Source organism: Halichoerus grypus, chromosome 4 (genome assembly GCF_964656455.1).
Source record: "Halichoerus grypus chromosome 4, mHalGry1.hap1.1, whole genome shotgun sequence".
In the NCBI taxonomy this organism is placed as follows: Eukaryota; Metazoa; Chordata; class Mammalia; order Carnivora; family Phocidae; genus Halichoerus; species Halichoerus grypus.
This window is the reverse complement of record NC_135715.1, coordinates 3,783,842-3,803,840: the sequence shown is the minus strand read 5'-3', so window position 1 is coordinate 3,803,840 and position 19,999 is coordinate 3,783,842. Positions and strand designations below refer to the sequence as shown.

General features: G+C 40.0%; 1 protein-coding gene across 3 annotated transcripts in view; it reads left to right on the top strand.

Moving 5' to 3' along the window:
* The window catches only part of MYO16 (myosin XVI), a 574,226-nt gene that overhangs the window by 398,786 nt on the left and 155,441 nt on the right, over positions 1-19,999 (top strand). For all 3 annotated transcript variants that reach the window (XM_078070087.1, XM_078070086.1, XM_078070088.1), the window contains exons 22-23: positions 9,102-9,254; positions 13,544-13,744. In XM_078070087.1, the coding sequence (XP_077926213.1) occupies positions 9,102-9,254; positions 13,544-13,744 (354 nt within the window). The remainder of the gene's footprint in view (positions 1-9,101; positions 9,255-13,543; positions 13,745-19,999) is intronic.

Here is a 19,999-nt window from a genome sequence, read left to right as displayed (position 1 = left end):
AGGGCTCCAGTCTCTGCTCTGTGACAGAGAGTATTATTAGCAGTACCAGAAAGATCTGTTTTTCTGGCTCATTTGCATCAGGGCAGTCTATGGCTCCTTCATTAAACAAACGTTATTTGCGTATGTACGAAGTTCCACGCCCTGTTCCAGGCACTAAGAAATGTGCAGGCATTTGATGTGGTCTGTAGGATGCAAATGGAAGACCAGTTCTAATCAGATACTGTGGGAGAAGGACTGGGAAGCCTTCGTGAGGAAAACGTTGCCGTTTTATCTCCAAGGATGGAGGACCCGTGCTATTTTCATCACAATTAATGTCCTGACAACTATTAGGTTTCAGTATCGATCCGGGGTACCTGGATGGCTTAGTGGGTTAAGCGTCTGACTGTCGATCTCAGGGTCATGAGTTCAAGCTCCACGATGGGCTCCACACCAGGCATGGAGTCTACTTAAAAAAAAAAAAAGTAGGTTTCAGTATTGATCTGCTTACCACTCAATTGATCTGTGAAAACAAAAAAATATTTTTTTGTGAAGTCACATCACATTTAGATTCCAAAATTGTACATACATTAAATATCCAACTCAGTTTAAGACAAATTTGAATGAGAAAATTTACTTACTTTACATAGCAGAACACTAGTATAGTGCTACTCAGGTTCTATAGAGAAACAAACAATAATTAAATAATGAGATGCTATTTTAATGTACTTCTTGCAATACTATTGGGTTCTATTTTTAAAAAAACAGTATGGCTAGAAGTCTTCTTGGGGGAGGGTGGGGTGCCTGGCGGGCTCAGTCAGTAGAGCGTGCAACTCGATCTCAAGGTTGTGAGTTCAAGCCTCACATTGGGTGTAGAGCCTACTAAAAAATACATACATACACATATATACATACATATATATATACATAAACATAAGATAAAACAAAAAAAGAAACCTTCAGGTAACAGTTTTTGAAAAGCTAATTTTGAGGAAACAAAAAAATGAGGCAAGGAAAAGCAATCTCAAGTATGTAAACTGTACATTTAATGATATTTTCCCCACCAAATGCTATAACTTAAAAAAAAAATCACCATTGTGGTGCTAAGGAAAGCAAGGCTCAGATAATTTAAGTAAGTCACAGAAGGACACAGCCACGAGGCTCTGAATTCAGGACTGATGATATGTGCTCTCTCCACAGTTCCGCAGGTGCTCTGAAGCTAGACTTAAATGTGGATTATTACTATACATTTTCTAAACTGCTGCCTGCCCGTGAGGATATTTGTTTGTAATTTCTCTTAGGACACAACATTATTTATTCTAATAAATGTAGAAATAAAAAACTCAATACATTTTATTTGACATCATTTTTTTTTTCCCCATCGTGGAGTTTTTCACCAAATCCTTTTACTATGTATAAATAAATTAGAGAACGCAGGTGTATCTTCTTTATTACAGAATACCACCAGAATGGTTAAAAGGAAATGTTACAGGACATCGAAAGAAGAACGAGATGGATTTGAAAATATGCGTCAGGTCACCCTAGACAAGAGTCAATTGAGTTCTTGTGGTGATGACTAACCAAGGAAAAGCCTACGTTTACAATAGGGACTGTTTAAAGCCCAAATGTGCTAACCAGGGATATAGATTCATGTAGTTTTCTGCTAATAATCAATAATGGCTACAAGTTCTCGAGTCCCTACTATGATTTGGATGCTTTTTTTGGATGACCTCTGACTCCCACAGCAACCCTCTGGGGAAGGCTTTGCTGGCCAAGCAGGGAACGTGGCCAAGGCCAGCCCTCCGAGTGCTTGCTGTGCCCCTCTCTTTGCCACCTTGTGACCACCATCCTGAAGAGCTAGTTATTGATTCAGTACCTCTTAGCTTTGCATCAAATCCTGGGCAATGACAACTATTTTAAAAAAGAACCAATATTTCAGTAGAAATTATATATTAATTATTGTTTTTAGGCCTACATTAACAAGTGAATGTGAGAAGAGAAGGCATATTGATTAAGCTGAGATTTTTTTGCTAAACACACACACACACTTATTTTTTGTTGAAAAGTGATGAAAAGTATAGTGTCTGAAGCTTTAAAATATGAGAATTTTGACCAGAAGTTGTGTTTCCAACAACTGGGCATGGCTTCTCTGTATATGGAAGGATAAATTTTGTGGACAAAGTATCATACAAAATATCTAAAAATACTTACTCTTCATTTGCAGTTTCGAATTCTGATGTTAGTAGATTATTATATAGAATATGGCAATCAACTTAGCCAATGGTCAATCCCTAAGATCCCAGAGTAGTGATTCCTCCCATTAAAGGAGAATACAGGTATGAGTTAGGCCCATTAGAATGCTTAATTTATTTTATAAGCCTGTGTTGATCTAAATAAGAGAATCAGTAAGAGAAATGTTGAGGAAGTGGTTTTTGCGTGAATAAAAACAATGTTATTTTTTAAAGATTTATTTATTTATTGAGAGCGTGAGCAGGGGGAGGGGCAGAAGGAGAGAGAGACTCTGAAACAGACCCTGTGCTGCGTGAGCGCGGAGCCTGACGTGGGGATCGATCCCACGACCCTGAAATCATGACCTGAAACCAAGAGTTGTCCACTTAGCCGATGGAGCCACCCAGGCTCCCCTGAATAGAAATAATGTTTTTATGCCTGTGAAGTAACTTCCATCTACATTTGCTTAAAACCTGTTCTGCAGAGTTTGATTTTGAAATTTCAGAGGGAAACCAGAGGACGTTTGCAAGGACGTTTGGTTTGTTTAGGAAAGAGTAATCCACCAAAGAGGAGTGGAGGGGCAGGGAGACTGGAAAGGGTGAAAACCAAGCAATTCCAAGGTAGGAAGCAGCAGGGGACCCGGTGTGGGTGGGCGCTCAGCAGCTACCTGCTGACCCAGGCTCCCCCCGGGGGGGAGAGGCCCAGCACGCAGTGTCTACGCAGTGCCCTAAGCCTCTAGTTGTACATGACATCAGAGTGTTGGCAGGCGCTCTGTGGTCTATCAGGTTGAGACAGATGGTGCTAAGGGAAAGTAAACAGGCCTCCCCAGACAAGGACAGAGAGAAGAAAGGCCTCTACCATAATAGGACATTCAAAGAAGGCAAAATAAATTATAGGTTTTAAAAGCTGAAACAAATCAGAGAGGTGCCCTCACCAGCCTCTGCACCTGCTGTTTTATAGATAATGTGTCAAAATTGGGAATGATTGATTTGTTGGGGAGAGAACATAGAACAATCTGGCAAGCCCCGAGGCATGCTTTGAAAAAGTAAGGTAGACAGTCACAGTGTACTCAGCACAGGAAAGGCCCTGAGAAGTCCTGCAGAGAAGCCCATTAACTTAGCTCAGCTCAGTGTTTCTCCAGTGGGGCTCTGATTTAGTGCTTTTTTGTTTTTGTTTTTTAGACAGTATCAATTGACAGCTCACTCAATTAGTGTTCTGCTAAACACATGCAGAAAATACAGACTATCTGAAATCTGACATCATTCCTGCACAATCTAACAATTCCATTAGTGTATAATATACACATATCTGTATTAATTGAGAAACAAATCATTTAATGGATTGTGTATGCTCTGTGCTATGTTTCAGTGTATTCACCATGTCTACATATTAAAATTACCTGGAAAGCTTTTAAAATATATCAATGTCTGGGCCTCACTCTGACTTGATTGGTTTGGGGTCAGGCCGAGACATCAGCATTTTGTAAGAGCTCCAAGGCATTTCCAGTGTGCAGGAAGAATGCAAATCGCTGTCTAATGCCTGGGGCTCTGCCTTCAACTGGAGTCGGCTTTAATTAACCTCCTACTTTAATTCTGTGATGTAAATGTCATGCTCTATTATATTTTTGCTTCAGAGATATTTCACTGAGTAATAAAAATAAAGGGAGAACAGTTGGTGAAAATTTACTCAAGAAATTAAGTTTGTCATTAATACAAATGATAGGCCATCTGGATAAGCAATAATGTTCTGTTACTAAAGAGTGTTTCCAAGGGGTGCATAATTTTTATTATTAAACCGGTTAGCAACGGCACTTAATGTACGAAGCATGCGTTTTAATCAAAGAAGGGCGCATGCTAATTAAACAGTACTTAATAATTGCTCATTTTCATCTATGAATACTCACCTTCACTCACATTCAGGCTACTCTGAGGAATACCCAGAAATTTAGTGGAACCCAATTATGATTCTGATGGATGATGTCAAAAAGTAAAAATGATTGCTTTGCATTGAAGTCAATCATACTCTCAATTATCAATGCAGATTTGTGCTTCTAGATAACGTAAACTAATTTGCCTAGAGACATCATTCACAGTATCTTTCTCTTGTGTTTAATACACACCCACATATACACCCGCAACACAGCAGTTCAGTGAAGCCGAATCAGGAATAAGCAGGTTCTGACCATGAGTGGGGCCACCATTTTGTGGGTGGGATCCATTTTTTCCATTTTCAGCTAGGTATCTGACATAGGCCAATGTATTCATATTAGCTCCCTTAGCCACGTTTACTGGCACTTTTGAAGTTCATGCTACAGTTCTCTTTTTAGATTTTAACTTTGGTTCAAATAGTGGGTGCTGTAAACAATATAGAATAGGGAAAGGCAAACTGTTTTGGTAGAAAATTGTAATGTACACGTTACTTCAAAACGAGTTTAAAAAACCGTTCTACTTTGAACTGTATATGCTCCCAGTGATTTCCTTTACTGCTCAGCATTGGTCTTCTCTGTTAGAAACACAAAAACATTTCAGTTTCAGCGAGCACCAGTGTAATAAAGACTGCAAGTCAAAAACCACCGCCCAGCCTACTCAGTTTCACACATCAAGCTGGAATTTTCCCTATGGGATTTTAATAAATGACTTCTTTTTTTTCCCCTCCAAATACAAAGAACATGATGTACAATGCAAGGTTCAGATGTATTGTTCTGATCGCCCCATGTCACAAAATACCATCTGATGCTGCAGCTTAAAAATGTCAAGGCTCAGTAAAGGAGCTGGATGGTTTATGAATCATCTTGACCAGGAGTGTAAGAAATCGAGTTGTTGTATCCAGAAGCACAGGCCAAATCCTTTTTCTGTTTGCGGAAGTTCGGCAGATTACTTTAGGCCTTTTTTTTGGGCGGGGGGGGGAGGAAGAAAAAGATGTACTCCGACCCCCTGCAGCTCTTTCTCATTTTACTGTGGCTTCGACCACATTCCCACTTGGTGCCACCATTTTGCCTGAAACAGGGGTTCAATACAGTGAGGCCAAGACTTGGTTTGATAAAATATTAAACAATAACAACTGAATTGTCTGTTTGAATTATAAAAAAGCCTAAGTCAGTCAGACCAGCCAGGTGTATGGGGAGATGCTCAGCTATGAGGTAGTCAAGGGCAAGAGGATTCAGGCAGGTTGTCGTGGAAGGTAATTTTTGCAACTGCAGACCTGCCACCAGTTGTGAATGCGAAATGATAAGAGAATTCTATTCAGTGTGTTCGAGACATCCACATCTAAGTATCTTCAGTTAGAGAATCTCAAACGGAGGGTAGAGATCCATGTCCTACAATTTGGGTATCTCTTGTACAACAGAGAATCAGCCAGGGATCTTCTCACTTTGGAAAGCTTCATCAGACAGTAACCGACAGTAACCCATAAGACATCATACAGTATCAGACATCTTATTTTTCATGGCTTTGACCTTTATCTCCTGAGCAATCCATTTCCTAAAATATATTATATTTAGGCACACTCTCCATAACCACTTTTAAACCACTTCTTTGGTAAAAGCTCAGACTGCTGAGATATAGAATCTATGTTTTCTTAAATGATTTCATGTATTTTTAATACCAAGAAGTTTGAAAAATGACAGTTGTGTGTATCATATAATTAAAGAGAGTATTTTTCCAGCAGTTTCTTTCCATAATGGAGTCATTTATTTTCTGTTCATTTACTGTAAATATTTCACCCCGAATTTTAACAATCTTTTATAGCATTGATTCATCTTTGGTCACACAATTACTTTGGTATTAAAGGAGTGTAACACCTGATTAGATTGGGGAAACATCTCAAAATATTTTTTAAACAAAGTGAAATAATTTTTCGTATTTCCATTTTTCTTCCCCAACAACAATTTTCGGACATTTCTGTTTTTTGTTTATGATCAAATGAGAGCAACAGGTAAATGTATTACTTTCCTGGGGGGGCTGCTACTGTGGACAGAGGTGACACCGTTTTATGGAAAGGGTTTGTCTTTCCAGAATCACGTCTGGAAATTTATACCCTGGAGAGTAAGATAAGTACAGATCTTGGTCGGCTTTGCTTTGACGGAACAAAGCAAGTGGATGAATGTGAACCTAGGCTGTGTCAGTTACAAGGAAGGAAATATTTTTCGTATGATATTTAAATAGTGAGTTCCGTCTCTTTTTTTGCCAGCTATAATGTGCCGACCTTATTGGTCTGTGTCCATATTCAGGTTGTTTTAGCCATAACAAACAAGCATGTCAAGTTAAATGTCTTACGTGGCATGTTGTCACCTGAAGTGATTGCGGTTGTAATATTTTTATATTCAGAGAATTGATGAGTGAAAGTGAGGGTTTGTCTAAGAGACTTTTAGTTTAAATATAAAGAACGTCCAGTTTCGCCTCTATCTCATGAACTCTAGTTGTCAGGGGGCAGGGAGGAGAAGTTCTAGCAACTACTGGCCAAATCAGATAGAAGGAAGAAATTTCAGGAAATCCCAGCGACCATGGCTGGAGTAGCAGGAGGGAAAAGATGAGGCGAAGAGCAATTCTAAGTTTAAATGAATTGTCTCCAGTTCTTTAGGTTTTAAAGTTAATTTCCAAGACAGCAGCAATGTGGCAGGGTTCTTATTTTAGTTTTAACTTAGATCTTATTTTGCAATAGAATGCAATAAGAAAGCTTTTTCAGCCTACAGACATTCATTTTATCACGAGATTTACAAAAACTTTTTTTTTTTTTTTTTTTTTTTACTGTGAGGTCAGAGATGCAAAAACAGCTATTGGAGACAAGGCAATAGCCCTGGACCATCATTTTCTGACCTGGAGCTAATAAGAAGTGCTTTTGTTATTCTTTGAGTGTCCAGATAGGGTATTCAGATCTTATTTTGAATATAGTTATTAATTAGGCATGTTATTTGGTATACTTCTCTATCAGTCATTCTCCATCTATTGCATTAATAACAAAATATCGATGTACCATTCATCATTGCAATAACTTAACTACTTTAGGTCATCTGAGCCTCTACCTTTTCAGCTCTCCAATCATGCTTTAATCAGTGTAGCCCCATGCCCACAGTCCTGTCACCATGTCACCATTCCTGAAGACATTTGAGCTGTGTCTACTCACAGAATTCTGGTCCTGGTAAGAAGTAAAGAATGGAACCTGACATTACACCATCGGTTTCAGGACAAACTCTGTGTTCTGACCAGTGCCCTGTGCTGATAGGTTTGTTTCTTCCCCAAAACCTCTCCCTCTGAGACTTCATGTCTGTAAAAACCCATCAACTCCCCTTCTCCCAAATAGCTGGATCTGTGAGAAAAGGACTCTTTCTTTCTGTGCACACATTATTCTAAATCATGAATAGCCACACCCTTACGTGCGGGTGCTGATACCCATATGGAGAATTAAGGCGTTCCTGGTGTTGGTCATTTAGAAAAGTGGCTTGGCCTGCTGCTTGGAAGCTGGAACATAAGGGGTGCTCTTATATGTCCAAGAGAGAAGCCATGAGCTCCCAGTAGAAGGACAGGAATGTCTAGGAAGAGCTCCCACTTAGCAGGTGCTATAATGACACCAGACGTGGAGAAGAATTTTGATATGTGCAAAAGAGAAACCTAGGGTGGCTTTTCTTTTCTCCAGTGACTATTTCAGTCAGTGTGATTTACAAAATCTTTGGCGTTTTCTTTGTATAACTATAGCACATTCATATTACATATAATCCTAGATATTGTTTCCTTTGCAGATGAGATCTGATTTTCTTTTAAAAGCTTTTATCAGTTGTTTTGATTTACATAAATTGTTCATCTTTAATTATTTTCAGTGAGTTATTGAATTCTAAATACTTCTAAGCAATTTCTGGATTTTACCTGGTGTAATATAGGGGCTCGTGTGTGCGTGGCCTGTGAGACTGAGTGAGCTCATGAAGGACGTGGGTGTAGATGGAGAGGCCCATGAGGCATGAGCCCATGGTGTCCTGAAAGCCAATAGAGGCAGCTTTCCAGGAAAGCAGAGGAATCACCATGAGATAGTGCTGGAAGGTCAAGGAAAATGAATACCAAGAGTTGAAAACTGGATTTCAGAATGCACATGTCATTGGTGACTCCCACCAAAGTGATTCTGGTAGAACATTGGGGCACAAAAGTTTATTGGAGTGGCTTAAACAGTGGAGAGGAGAAGAATTTAAGATAATAAAGAAAGACAACTCCTTCGAGGTTTTCTTGTTAGAAGAGAAAGCAGAAAAGTGAGAGGATAGCCTAGAGAGGAAGTAAGATGACATTTTTGTTAGATTGGGGTATTTTATTGATTTTTAGTATTTTGAGATAATTTTTAAGATTGAGAAATAACATATTTGTTTCCCGATGGGAAGATAAAAGTTGACAATTGGAGGAATATAAAAAATTTTCTGATAAAATAATTTCTACAACAGAGTGCTTAGAGCAGTTATTCTTTCTGAAAGAAACCCATGTTCTCTTGCCCATCATGGATACATAACACAAGTGAGGAGGCAGGACATGTTTCTTCTGTCTCTGGGCTTTCATGGTAAACCCACCTTTTATCCTCAGTTGTTGACTAAGCCCAGATATAATTGCCTTTTGGAAATGTTTTTAAATACTCAACTATATTTTAAACCCCAACTTTGTGAGTTAATGTTGTAATTATAATTATACTTCTTGTTTTTAACATACTCACTTTAAATTGAATAATCAGACCAAATGAAGTCAACAGTATCAGGTGAAACTCTTTTCTTTCACTTCTCAAGCAATACTGTAATACTTTATCTCAATAGACTAATTGGTGAGGAACGTTTTGAGCCAATATGTCACTGATCTGAAATGGTCATATAACGAGTGGATCTGCATGGCTATAATTACCTTGTGAATTGTTTTCTTTCTCCCCCGAAATAGCTTTGTGTCAACATGACCAATGAGAAGATGCACCACTACATCAATGAAGTGCTTTTTCTACACGAGCAAACAGAATGTGTACAAGAGGGAGTTACCATGGAAACAACTTACTCTCCTGGTAACCAGACTGGAGTTTTGGATTTTTTTTTCCAGGTATTCATATAATATAATTAGATACTTTACAGGATTTAAATATACTGAAGACAAAGAATTTTCTTTCAAGGGGCCTTAATTTTGAGATGGCTTTATATCTGAGACTTCACTGTATTTATTTTTCAGAATTTTTTCAGAAATTTATTTTTTCAGAGTTGATTCAGGAGTACAAGTTACCCTCTTCCTGAAGGGGCATTTGAAGGATCATCAGTTCATTGAAAGGACCAGAAATACCAGATCATTTTATTATAAAAATATTCAGCGTTGGTTATGTCAATAAAACTCTTCTTTTGGCATAGTTACAGATGCTCAATGTACAAAATTAATATTTTATAAAACAATACTAAGACTAACAAGCTCATAGAACAAATTCAACAGGATCTTTTTAATTTATCTTCAAAGTTTTTAAATTGAAATATGGAAAAACATTGGCAGAAAAATATGTTTACATACATATAGTCTTAGGACATCTGCCGGTGTCGACCCTTACCTTTATTATTTCTACCTTATAATGCAAGAATCTTTGCGTCAGTATCTCTATCATAAAAACAAAAATCTACCATACAAACAACAGTCCCTCTGTACTGATGCAGTAAGACATGATATACATCCATCAATAATATCTCTAAAACACTTGAACGTTGTTTAAAACTGGTACGTTTCAGCCACTGGAGAACATAGGCTGTAATTTTCTACCCTTTATTTCTATAAATGTAGACTTGTAAATTTATTTTATACATTTACCTAGTATGTAAAATATTCTTGTTCCTCTTACCAACTTGTCAACCTTCTTTATTTTAATGACAGAAGAAGCCCTCTTCCTCCAGAAACCTCTCCCTCATCATGACACACATGGTATATAACTTCTCTATGTAAAGTTTAAAAATGTCTTCAAACAGGGGCACCTGGGTGGCTCAGTCATTAAGCATCTGCCTTCGGCTCAGGTCATGATCCCAGGGTCCTGGGATCGAGCCCCGCATCGGGCTCCCTGCTCAGCGGGAAGTCTGCTTCTCCCTCTCCCACTCCCCCTGCTTGTGTTCCCTCTCTCTCTGTGTCTCTGTCAAATAAATAAATAAAATCTTTAAAAAAAAGTCTTCAAACCAACAGCAATATATAGTGAACTGTGTATGGGAAGCCTCAGACACCTGCTGCCCTCATTCTTGCTTGGTGCTGTGTTCTCGACCCCTAACCGGTAGCCAGCAGAATGATGTTCTTTCTGTGTCTTCGATGGCCATGATATTCTTTCTCTCTCTTTGATGGCCGTCCTTGAGATTTCACCATGGAATGATGATTACTTCAATAAGAGGACCCTCATCGGTATGAGTTGGAAATGAGAGTGGGTATTTCTGACTGCTACTTCTCCTTGATCCCATAAAAATGAAAAGATGTACCAAGTATAGGGGGAAGCTTGGTGTTTACCTACAAATCTGCAGGTTTGTGTACCAGGCAGGCATACCCTATAGTAGAAAGGAAGCTTATTGTTTCCTTCCGAGTACCGTAATCCTCTACTGCTCACAAACATCTGCGATTTTTGCTTAAGCCACATCCATATTTCAGTGAACACGTATTTGTCTTATGTCCATGACCAGAGGAGGTGGATCCAGATTCTTACCTGACTCTCTACGTGTCTAGTGCATTTTGTTACCCTGTCGGTCCTCAGTGCTTTCTCTTGTCAAGGTGAAATGGCATACATTTCGTAGAACAATTCAGTCTCTCCTAAGCCCTCATTTCTGAAGGAATTGAAGGCCATTTTTTACGACTTCTTCTCCATGTTCTGTTTTCTTCTTCAGACACTTCACCAAGTTTCCAAGTCTATAAGTTTGATTACCACCATTCTTTCATGGCTTTATATCAAACATCCAGAAAACATAATACATATGAATTTTAAAACTTTTGGAGACAATCCAAATTGTAATGCTTTAAAAAAATATCTTGTGCTGGGGCGCCTGGGTGGCTTAGTTAAGTGTCTGCCTTCGGCTCAGGTCATGATCTCCGGGTCCTGGGATCGAACCCCATGTTGGGCTTCCTGCTCATAGGGAGTCTGCTTCTCTCTCTCTCCCTCTGCCCCTCCCCGCTGCTCGTTCTCTCTCTCTCTCTCTCTGTCTCTCAAATAAAATCTTTAAAAAAATAAAAAAATACCTTGTGCTATACACAACTAATCAATCACTGAACATTATGTCAAAAACTAATGATGTACTATATGTTGGCTAATTGAATTTTTAAAAAATTAAAAAAAATAAAATATTTGGTAGAATTAAAAAAGTGTATCTTGTTGGTTTCTGACCACCTTATCCTTGGAAAACATCATCTTGCTTTTGGAGTAGAGCACTTCGGCTATTTTGGAAGTTATCCCTTCCCTTACACTACTTGGGGCCTTGACTTTGAGTTACTGAAACACCCACTAGAGCTCTAAATTCTAGCCTCCAAAGAGGTCTGTCATTGCCCCCAAAACATGGATGCATTTGCAACATCCTTAACTGGCCCATTCACCCTTGCACTTGGTGTCTGTGTGTGCTCGCGTGTGTGGGGGGGTAAGTGTGACAGTATATGGAGGAGTGTCATGGTGTGATGCTCAAATGCACAGGTAAAGAAGCAGCTGCTGATCTTATGTATCCACATCATACTCTTCAGCACATAGGATGCTATACATTGAAATGAAGAATCTGATCTTTCAACAAATCCCAGGCAAGACCAGTCCTCTGCCAACTCCTTATTGGTTTTTCTTTTAGGGCCTCTCTCCATCCATTTTGTGTACCCATACTTTTATTTTTTTTCACCTCTGACTCTTTATAGGGTCCCTGGTTATCTGAGAATGTACCATACATTGGACTTCCTTCACCACATCCCCTTATCAGATACATTTCTGTGTTGGTAACACAAGTCCCCGGAGGTGTTAGTGACCCTAGGTCGTTTGCTGAGGTGGGTCAGCTTGCTTCTTGCAGGCCTTCCCAATTCCTTCCTAGTGCCCCTTCCCCCTTTATCATTCATTCTTCTCCTTCCTTCTCAGGGAGGCTATCTGTCTGCTTATTCCAGAGATGGTCCTTCAGTTGCCAAATGTCTCCCAAAGGGCTCCCCCTGGCACGTGAGCCCCAAGCAGGCATAGGTCCTTCCCATGGCTGCCGCTTCCAACCTCTCTTCTCTGTGGGTGGCACTGGAAGGATCTCAACGTTTGCAGCCCTGAGACAACTGTATATAGTCTTTGCATTTTCTTTACCATAAGCAGGAAACTCCAAAAGGCTTAAAACAACTAAAATATTTCAGCCACAAAGAAACAACTTTCTTTTGGCCTGTGGTGGTTTGGTTTGGTGACCTCGGGTCAAAATACAAACCGAATGGCTGTAGGGGCCAACAGAGACCTCTTCACTCCCTGAGAAGAATTATTTTATGGTATTCACACTTCCAAAAGCACACTTGAGTTGATGTGAAGAATTCAGATATATGACAGAATGAGGTAAATAAATAATACAAATTACCTGCTTTTTAAAGGTAGATTTGACATGTCAACAGAAGAACTTTCCTAGAGAAGAAAAGACAAACAGCACAGCAGTGGGTCAGAGTTATTCACCTGATGTGTAAACCACGCAGGCACAGTGGTGCTCTGTGTGCGGGGAACGAACTGTCAGGGTAAATTGAGAAGTTCTTTCAAGCAGCGTTTCCTTTCATGTGAGATTAATTTTAAGTGGTTGCTTATATATGACTTTAGCTTCCGTGTTTGACAGCTATAAACTATCAGACTTCTAATTTGAATTTTACAAGTTATAACTTCCAACTTTATTTTCTCTAGGTCTTAATATTTGAATATTATAGTCACTTCTACTTCCTGCTGAATAGGGTTTTTCTACAATTTTTATGACTCAAATGATTATAGGTTCTGTTTTCGGAGAAGTTACTTGACCCATCGTAACTGTGAAGCGGTCGATACGGGTTAGAGGTCAAGAAAAATTACACTTCTCCTTTAGTTGGAAATTTTATTTTTCTTTTTGAGATGACAATATGATTTTTAATAACTCCAGCATTTGAATGACATTAAAACACACTCTTTAATTGATTTATTCATTATCAATTATTAATCAACCAATGCTGTTTGGGGCCTACATTACATCTGAATTTTGCTAGGTGTTGGGGATACAGTCGTGAGCAAACATAAATGTGTATTAAAAGTAGACTAATTCATTTTTTGAGTGCTTATATGAACATAATGAAAATACAAATGAGCATACATGTACAATAATAACAAAACCATCAAACTGAGTAATAGAAGAAAAATACTATCTCTTCTTGATTTTCAGAAGCCATCTGGATTTCTCTCTTTATTGGATGAAGAAAGTCAGATGATTTGGTCAATGGAACCAAATCTTCCCAAAAAGCTACAAAGTCTCCTCGAATCGTCAAACACAAATGCAGTCTATTCCCCCATGAAGGATGGGAACGGGAACGTGGCGCTCAAAGACCAGGGCACGGCGTTCACTACCATGCACTACGCAGGAAGGGTGAGTGCAAAGAACGGCATGATATAGCACGTACACTAGGGGACCAAACGTCTTCAGGACAAGCTTTCAAGTTTTAGACATTTTAGAGTTTATTATTTCAATGAATGGAAGTTGGGCAAACAACCCACACAATTTTACTTTTCTAAGTTCTTTTATTTTAACCTGAGGAGGACTTTGCATCTTCAGAATGTGGGTGATGAAGCAGGTGGTCAGATCCTTCCGTAACATTCCCCAGATTATAACATAATGTGAGCAAAAGCACCTTGGTTTTAATACAGACAGCTCTGCTCTGCACTTTGGGATCCCTTCATTATCCAAGCAGATATTCGTCTTCTGACTTTACTTGCCCTCAATGTAGTTTTTAGTATTAAATTATTTTTCTTAAAGCATGTCAACCTGAGTAAAGAGAGGTACTCTCCACTCTCTCTCAGTTCCCTAACCAGTTTAGTAAAAGGCGCTTCTTTCTTAAACACCTTCAAGGACCTCCTCTTACCTGTCTACAAAAACCTCACACCCCTTAGGCTGGGCTAATATCCCAGGCCCCTCTGAGCTGATGCCAGTCGTTTTAGCCATGACTTCTGTGTCACAACCCCCTTAGCCAAAACCTCTGTTCAGGTGACTTTTCTAATCCACTCACTGTCTCCTGCATTCCACACCCCTTGGAGCTCCCACTCCTCCTGCTCCAGCTTAAAATACCCTCCTTCTTCACAAGGTCACATCATATTCATTTTTTGATACTCGAATCCACGTTCCATTTACCTTCCATCCAGGCCCATCTATGGTTACTGTCATCCCCCTATGAATTTGTGGCCCCTGGGTTTCCCCCATTTGGCGCTTAGCAGAAGTTACCTATTGGAGGGTGAAACCTCCAGTCAGTGTGTTTCAGGTCATTTCAGTCCCTGTTCACTGAGACTCTACTAGATTCCAAACCCAGAGCATTAAAGAAGCAAAGATGAAGAAACCATATTCCTTGCTCTCAAATATCTCACTGTCGACAAATAAGGAAAAGGCAAATTAACAAATAATTATGATATAATTTACTTATAATAACATGGGTAATATTAATCAAGTTCTGTATTACCCTGGAGAAATAAGCAATCATTTGGCTCCCAGAGAAAGTGTAGAAATATTTTCTAGAGGAGGTCAAATGTGGCCCAGGCCTTTGGGGATGTTAGAGCTCAGTAAGGATAAAAGGAAGGAGCATTCTGGTGGAGACATGGACCTTTGAATGGCATGTCCATCCCCCAGGACTCTGCTGCCTAGGACAGAATCCACTATCGCTGTTCAAGTGGAAAATAATTTGGTGTAGGAAAATAATTGTCGGGAGACTCTAAGTTGAACATTCAGGAATGACTCAAAACCACACCACAGGATGGGGCTTCCAACATCACTGTGGCCTCGTCTTTGATCCAGAGGCTTCCAGCCAAATGGAGAAGCTGCTGCCCCAGGTACTGACCCTCAGTTCCTGCCACCCACCACTGACACCAGGAAAGTGCCCATCCACTGGCAGTCAGCACAGAGAAGTCAGTGAGCCAGTGACCAGGCTGGGCGGTCTCCATTGCCAGAGAAGACGGCATCTTCATGACATGCTTATGAGACACACAGGAGACGCAACTGAAGCACGGCCTCCACCACGCCTACCTTCGGAATCTTGAGTGGTAGTGCCAGACTGGTAGAAGCTAAAGAACAATCAGATGCTAGCTGCAAGGAAGCCTGGGAATTTTCCCACCTTCTAACGTGTGCGGTGCAAGAAGGCGGCTATTGCTGAGAGTGCTGTGGGCCCTTCTGCCATGTCCACCCACCCTGCATTTGGGAAATGGTACAAGAAGTACAGTTAAGTCTAGAGATTGGCTGGAGATAAGTCTTTAAAAAAAACTGTTTTTGGACCAAATCATGAATAAATATACATGTACTACTCAGGACTTTGTCCTCTCGACGGTGTTAACTCCCCACATATTTTCAGACAGTGTGGGGGATGAAGTAAGGAAAACAGAGAACACGGTAGAGGATGGATTGGGGGAAAGAAGAAGGCGGTTATGGGAACACTCAAGCAAGAACTGCCTTTGGACCATAGCAGAAGATCGCAGAGGTGGTGTTCTGAAGACGAGGCTGCCGTGCTGGCTGATGGGACGCCCCAAACAGGGAAGGGGCCATAACTTGAAATGGCAGGTGTCTGTCTCCCCACTGTGGATGGATGGTTCCAGTGCCAACCACGAGAGGAATCCTGGAGAAGAGGCAGTCTGGAAGGAAAGATATTCAGTGTAGATGTTTTGAATTTGAAGTTTTTAGTAGAAACTTCAATAGGATGTGACAAATAAAAGAGGTTGGTTGTTTTTAGAAACATAGGCATATTTGTGGAAATGTGTATCTTGGTAATTTCACTCAGGAAGAACATGGAGAAGATGGAGAAAAGGAGTAGGAAATTGATCATGAAAACCAAGAGAAAAGAAGGACAGGGTCAGCAGGAGGTACACCTGAATGGAACAGGTGGGCCAGGAGCACCCCGGGGAGACGTTGTAGTATCATAGCGCCATGGGAAGGGCCGAGGGGTGAATGGCCGTGGAGAGGGCCTCAGTGCAAGATTTTATACACACACACGCGCGCGCATTCTTAGAGTGTTATTAACTTATTAACTACCTTTTACATATGAGAGATTTAGCCTTTAACATTTTTTATAATGGTAGCAAACCTTCTAGTCCTGTATTTGAATTTTTAATCTATATTTTCTTCATATTGAGCATTTACTAATTCATAGGATTTAATTGAAATATTACAGTAAGACATAAGTGGTGATTTTGGAAAACTACTTTCCTATTTTCCTCTAAGTTTCATGGAAGCTATCTTTAAGTCCGTCTATACCTGACCCGCCTTGTATTGAATCTTGGAGATGTATCAGATTGTTCAATAAATGCTGATTGCATTAAACAGAATGGGACCAAGCTTTGGAATAATATTTTGTTTATTAATTATTTGTTTGCTTTTAAAAATTATTCTACAACCACTTAATAGAATTTCAATTCCAAGTGTTTTTTTTTTTTTAATTTGGGGAAAAACAGTGAACAGTTTGAATAAATACAGTTATTTCGCTGAGCTCTGGTAGCAATAAAGCAAAGCAGAGCCAGTCAATCGATTAGCTGCCACAGAGACAAACCCCATGGAATTATGAATTTTTCTGTAAAAGTGCCTTTATGTTTTAAGCAGGATTTTCCATAATTAGAGTCAATTTTGTGGTTTTATAAAAATCTTTCATTTTACTGAGATCTACTAATGAGTCTTAGCCCAAGGACTCCCTAAGGACTCATTCACATGTTACAGTATAGATTATATGTAATTTGTGGCAATATGTCAAGCCATATGCCTTTCTAATCATCAGATGTAGCTACATATATTTAATTGTGAGCTACTGCATTTTCAAGGAAAGCAGCGTACTCTGCATTTTATAAATCAAGAGACATAGCAAAGAGCTACTTGGTTTAGAAACAGCATGCACGATCTATTTTGGACAGTAGTATGAGCATTCCTGAAGGGCCCTTTGGTGATAAAGCTGATCCCAGGGAAGAAGCTCAGTAGCTCTGGGGTTCTTGGGTTTCTTTGTGGCCTCTTCTTTGGCCAGATGGATGGGCTAGAGTGTCGCTCGGATCACCATGTGCTCTTCAGTGACTGGGTTACCTGGTTTCGCGAGTGAAAACTTACCTCTCACGGGAAGGATGATCATTGTGGCTGGTGATGATACTGACATCCAGCCCGCCAGGAGGGACTCTTCTGCTCTGACTACGAGACCGCACCATGCTTCTGAATCCTGTTTGGAGCAGAGGCTCCTAGGTCCTTTTAGAAATGTTTAAGCAACATTATTTGAATTATAGCTAAAGATCTTTCCTAAACACATTTGAATTTTTCATTACTCATAGGAGCCTGGTGTATTTTCCAATCTCCATTACAGAAATATTTTAAAGTAAATGGGAAGAGGCTGTGCATGAAATATTAACAGGGTCTCATTAATGAGCATGGATCTGAATTAAAAAAGGCTGAGGGGTTTTTTTTGTTGTTATTTGTTTTAGCAAATTTTAAATCATATATGGATTAGCTGTTTTAGGAATTGCTCTTAAACTTCCAGTGGTGATTTAAATGATGGATATGCATTAAATCCAGAAGTGTGTCTAATTTTATTGGCTCTTAAAATTAAGAATCTTGAAGGAAAGAAGAATTATGATTTGGAAAAAGACATTGGCTCTCAGGAAATTTGAATTTCCATTAAGGTGATTCTGAACTAACTCTAATAGGAAATAGTATTTTGAAGGTCCTAAATTTTAATGTGAGAAAAGTGAATAGATTAGGAGATAGTAAAGCAATCTGAAGTAATAAAAATTAAATTAATGAAAATATAGGTCAAAGTAGTAGTTATAAAATATATGATACTTGCCTATCTGACCTTTGTTGTCTGCTCATAAGGTCTTTGTCTGAAAGTTGTTTATGGCGATAATTTGTTTTAACACAAAGTGATTCTCTTTGGATCCCAGATGGGTGTCCTGTATGACCGGCCTGGTTTATACAAATCAAACTGGTGATATTGTTCTTGCCTGAGATGATGTGTCTGTGTTTTGGCTTCCTTTTCTCCCCAAACCCTTAAATATTGCAGTGGGCTGAATGGTGGCCCCCCCAAAAAGGTATGGCCATGTGCTCATCCCTAGAACCTGGAAATGGAATATTATTTGGAATAGGGGTCTTTGCTTATGTAATGAAGTCCAGGATCTCGAGGTGAGGAGATCACCCTGGATGATCTGGGGGAGCTCTAAATCCAAGGGCAAGTATCCTTCTGAGAAGGAAGCAAAGAGAGATATGGGAGAGAAAAGGAGGTCACACAAGCAAGGAGGCAGGGACAGGAGAGATACAGCCACGGGGCAAGAAGCTCCAGGGCTCCCAGAAGCTAGGAAAGGCAGGAAGGCGTGTCCTCTAGAGCCTCCAGGAGTGTAAAGATGCCCAATGTCAGAGTTCTGGCCTCCAGAACTGTGAAAGAACAAATTTCTCTTGTTTTGAGCCAACCGGTTTGTGGTCATTTGTCACAGCAGCCCCCAGAACCAATACACGTGTCCATTGGCTCAACATTCACAGATTAGAAGAGAAGGGAGTGGTTTTAATTCATACCTTTATGGAATTTCTTTACCACATTTGATTCATTTGAAAGTGACCCTGACATTTCTCCACCTGTATTGTTGCTCATGTAGTTTTCTTTACCTGAAATGCCCCTTTCCTGTCTTTCCAGACCTTATCCATCTTAGGAGCAGGTTCTTGGCCTAATCCACATTTCATTGATCTCTCTCTTCCCTAATCAGTAGTGATGGCTGATGCTAGCATGGCATTTTCCGACTTACAAAGTGCTTCTGAGGCCTTGTGTATAAACGTTGCTATGTCAGTTTTCCAGTTAAGTCAGCCTTGGTGAAGTTCAGTGGTTTGCCAAAGATTGAACAGCTATGCACGAGTCTCCTGGGGGTGCCTTAACAAAGTTCCACATGCTGGGTGGCTTGAAATGCAGAAATTTATCTCCACATTTCCAGAGACCAGAATCCAAAATCAAGTGTCAGCAGGGTTGGCTCCTTCAGTGGAGTCTGAGAGAACTCTGTTCCAAGCTTCTCCCTGGCTTTCGGTGGTTGCCAGCTGTCAGCGTCACTTGGCTTGGAGACACAATTCCCGATCTCTGCCTCTGTCTTCACAGCTCTCTGTCCCCTCCTCTTCTCTGAAGGTATCAGGCATTGAATTTAGGGCCCACTCTATGCACTATGACCTCATCTTATATAATGACATCTTTGAAAGATCTTATTTCCAAATAAGGTCACATTCTGTGGTTCTGAGTGGACATGAAATTTGAGGGTACGCTACTGAACCCACCACAGGGTGGTAGGTCACAATACCGTATTTCGCTTTACGTTTTGAGGACCACGTATTTCCCCATCTCCACCATAGTATGTGTGAAATTCTTCAAGTGCTTGTTGTCTGTGGTCACAGAATCCATGTATTACGATAGAGAACCTCTGCAGGGCCCATGGGGACTCCATCACCAGGACGTTGAGGAGGACACTGACCCCTCAGTTTCCACATCCATAAAGTTTGCAATTCAGGAGAATATAATTGTGAACCTCATAAACTTGTTCTGAAGGTCACGTATTGGGCAAGAAATCAAGGCATGTATGATTCTTTTGAGATGTTCCATCAAATATGAGTCATATTTCCCCCAACAATAGCTGAAGGTCTCTCCATGAA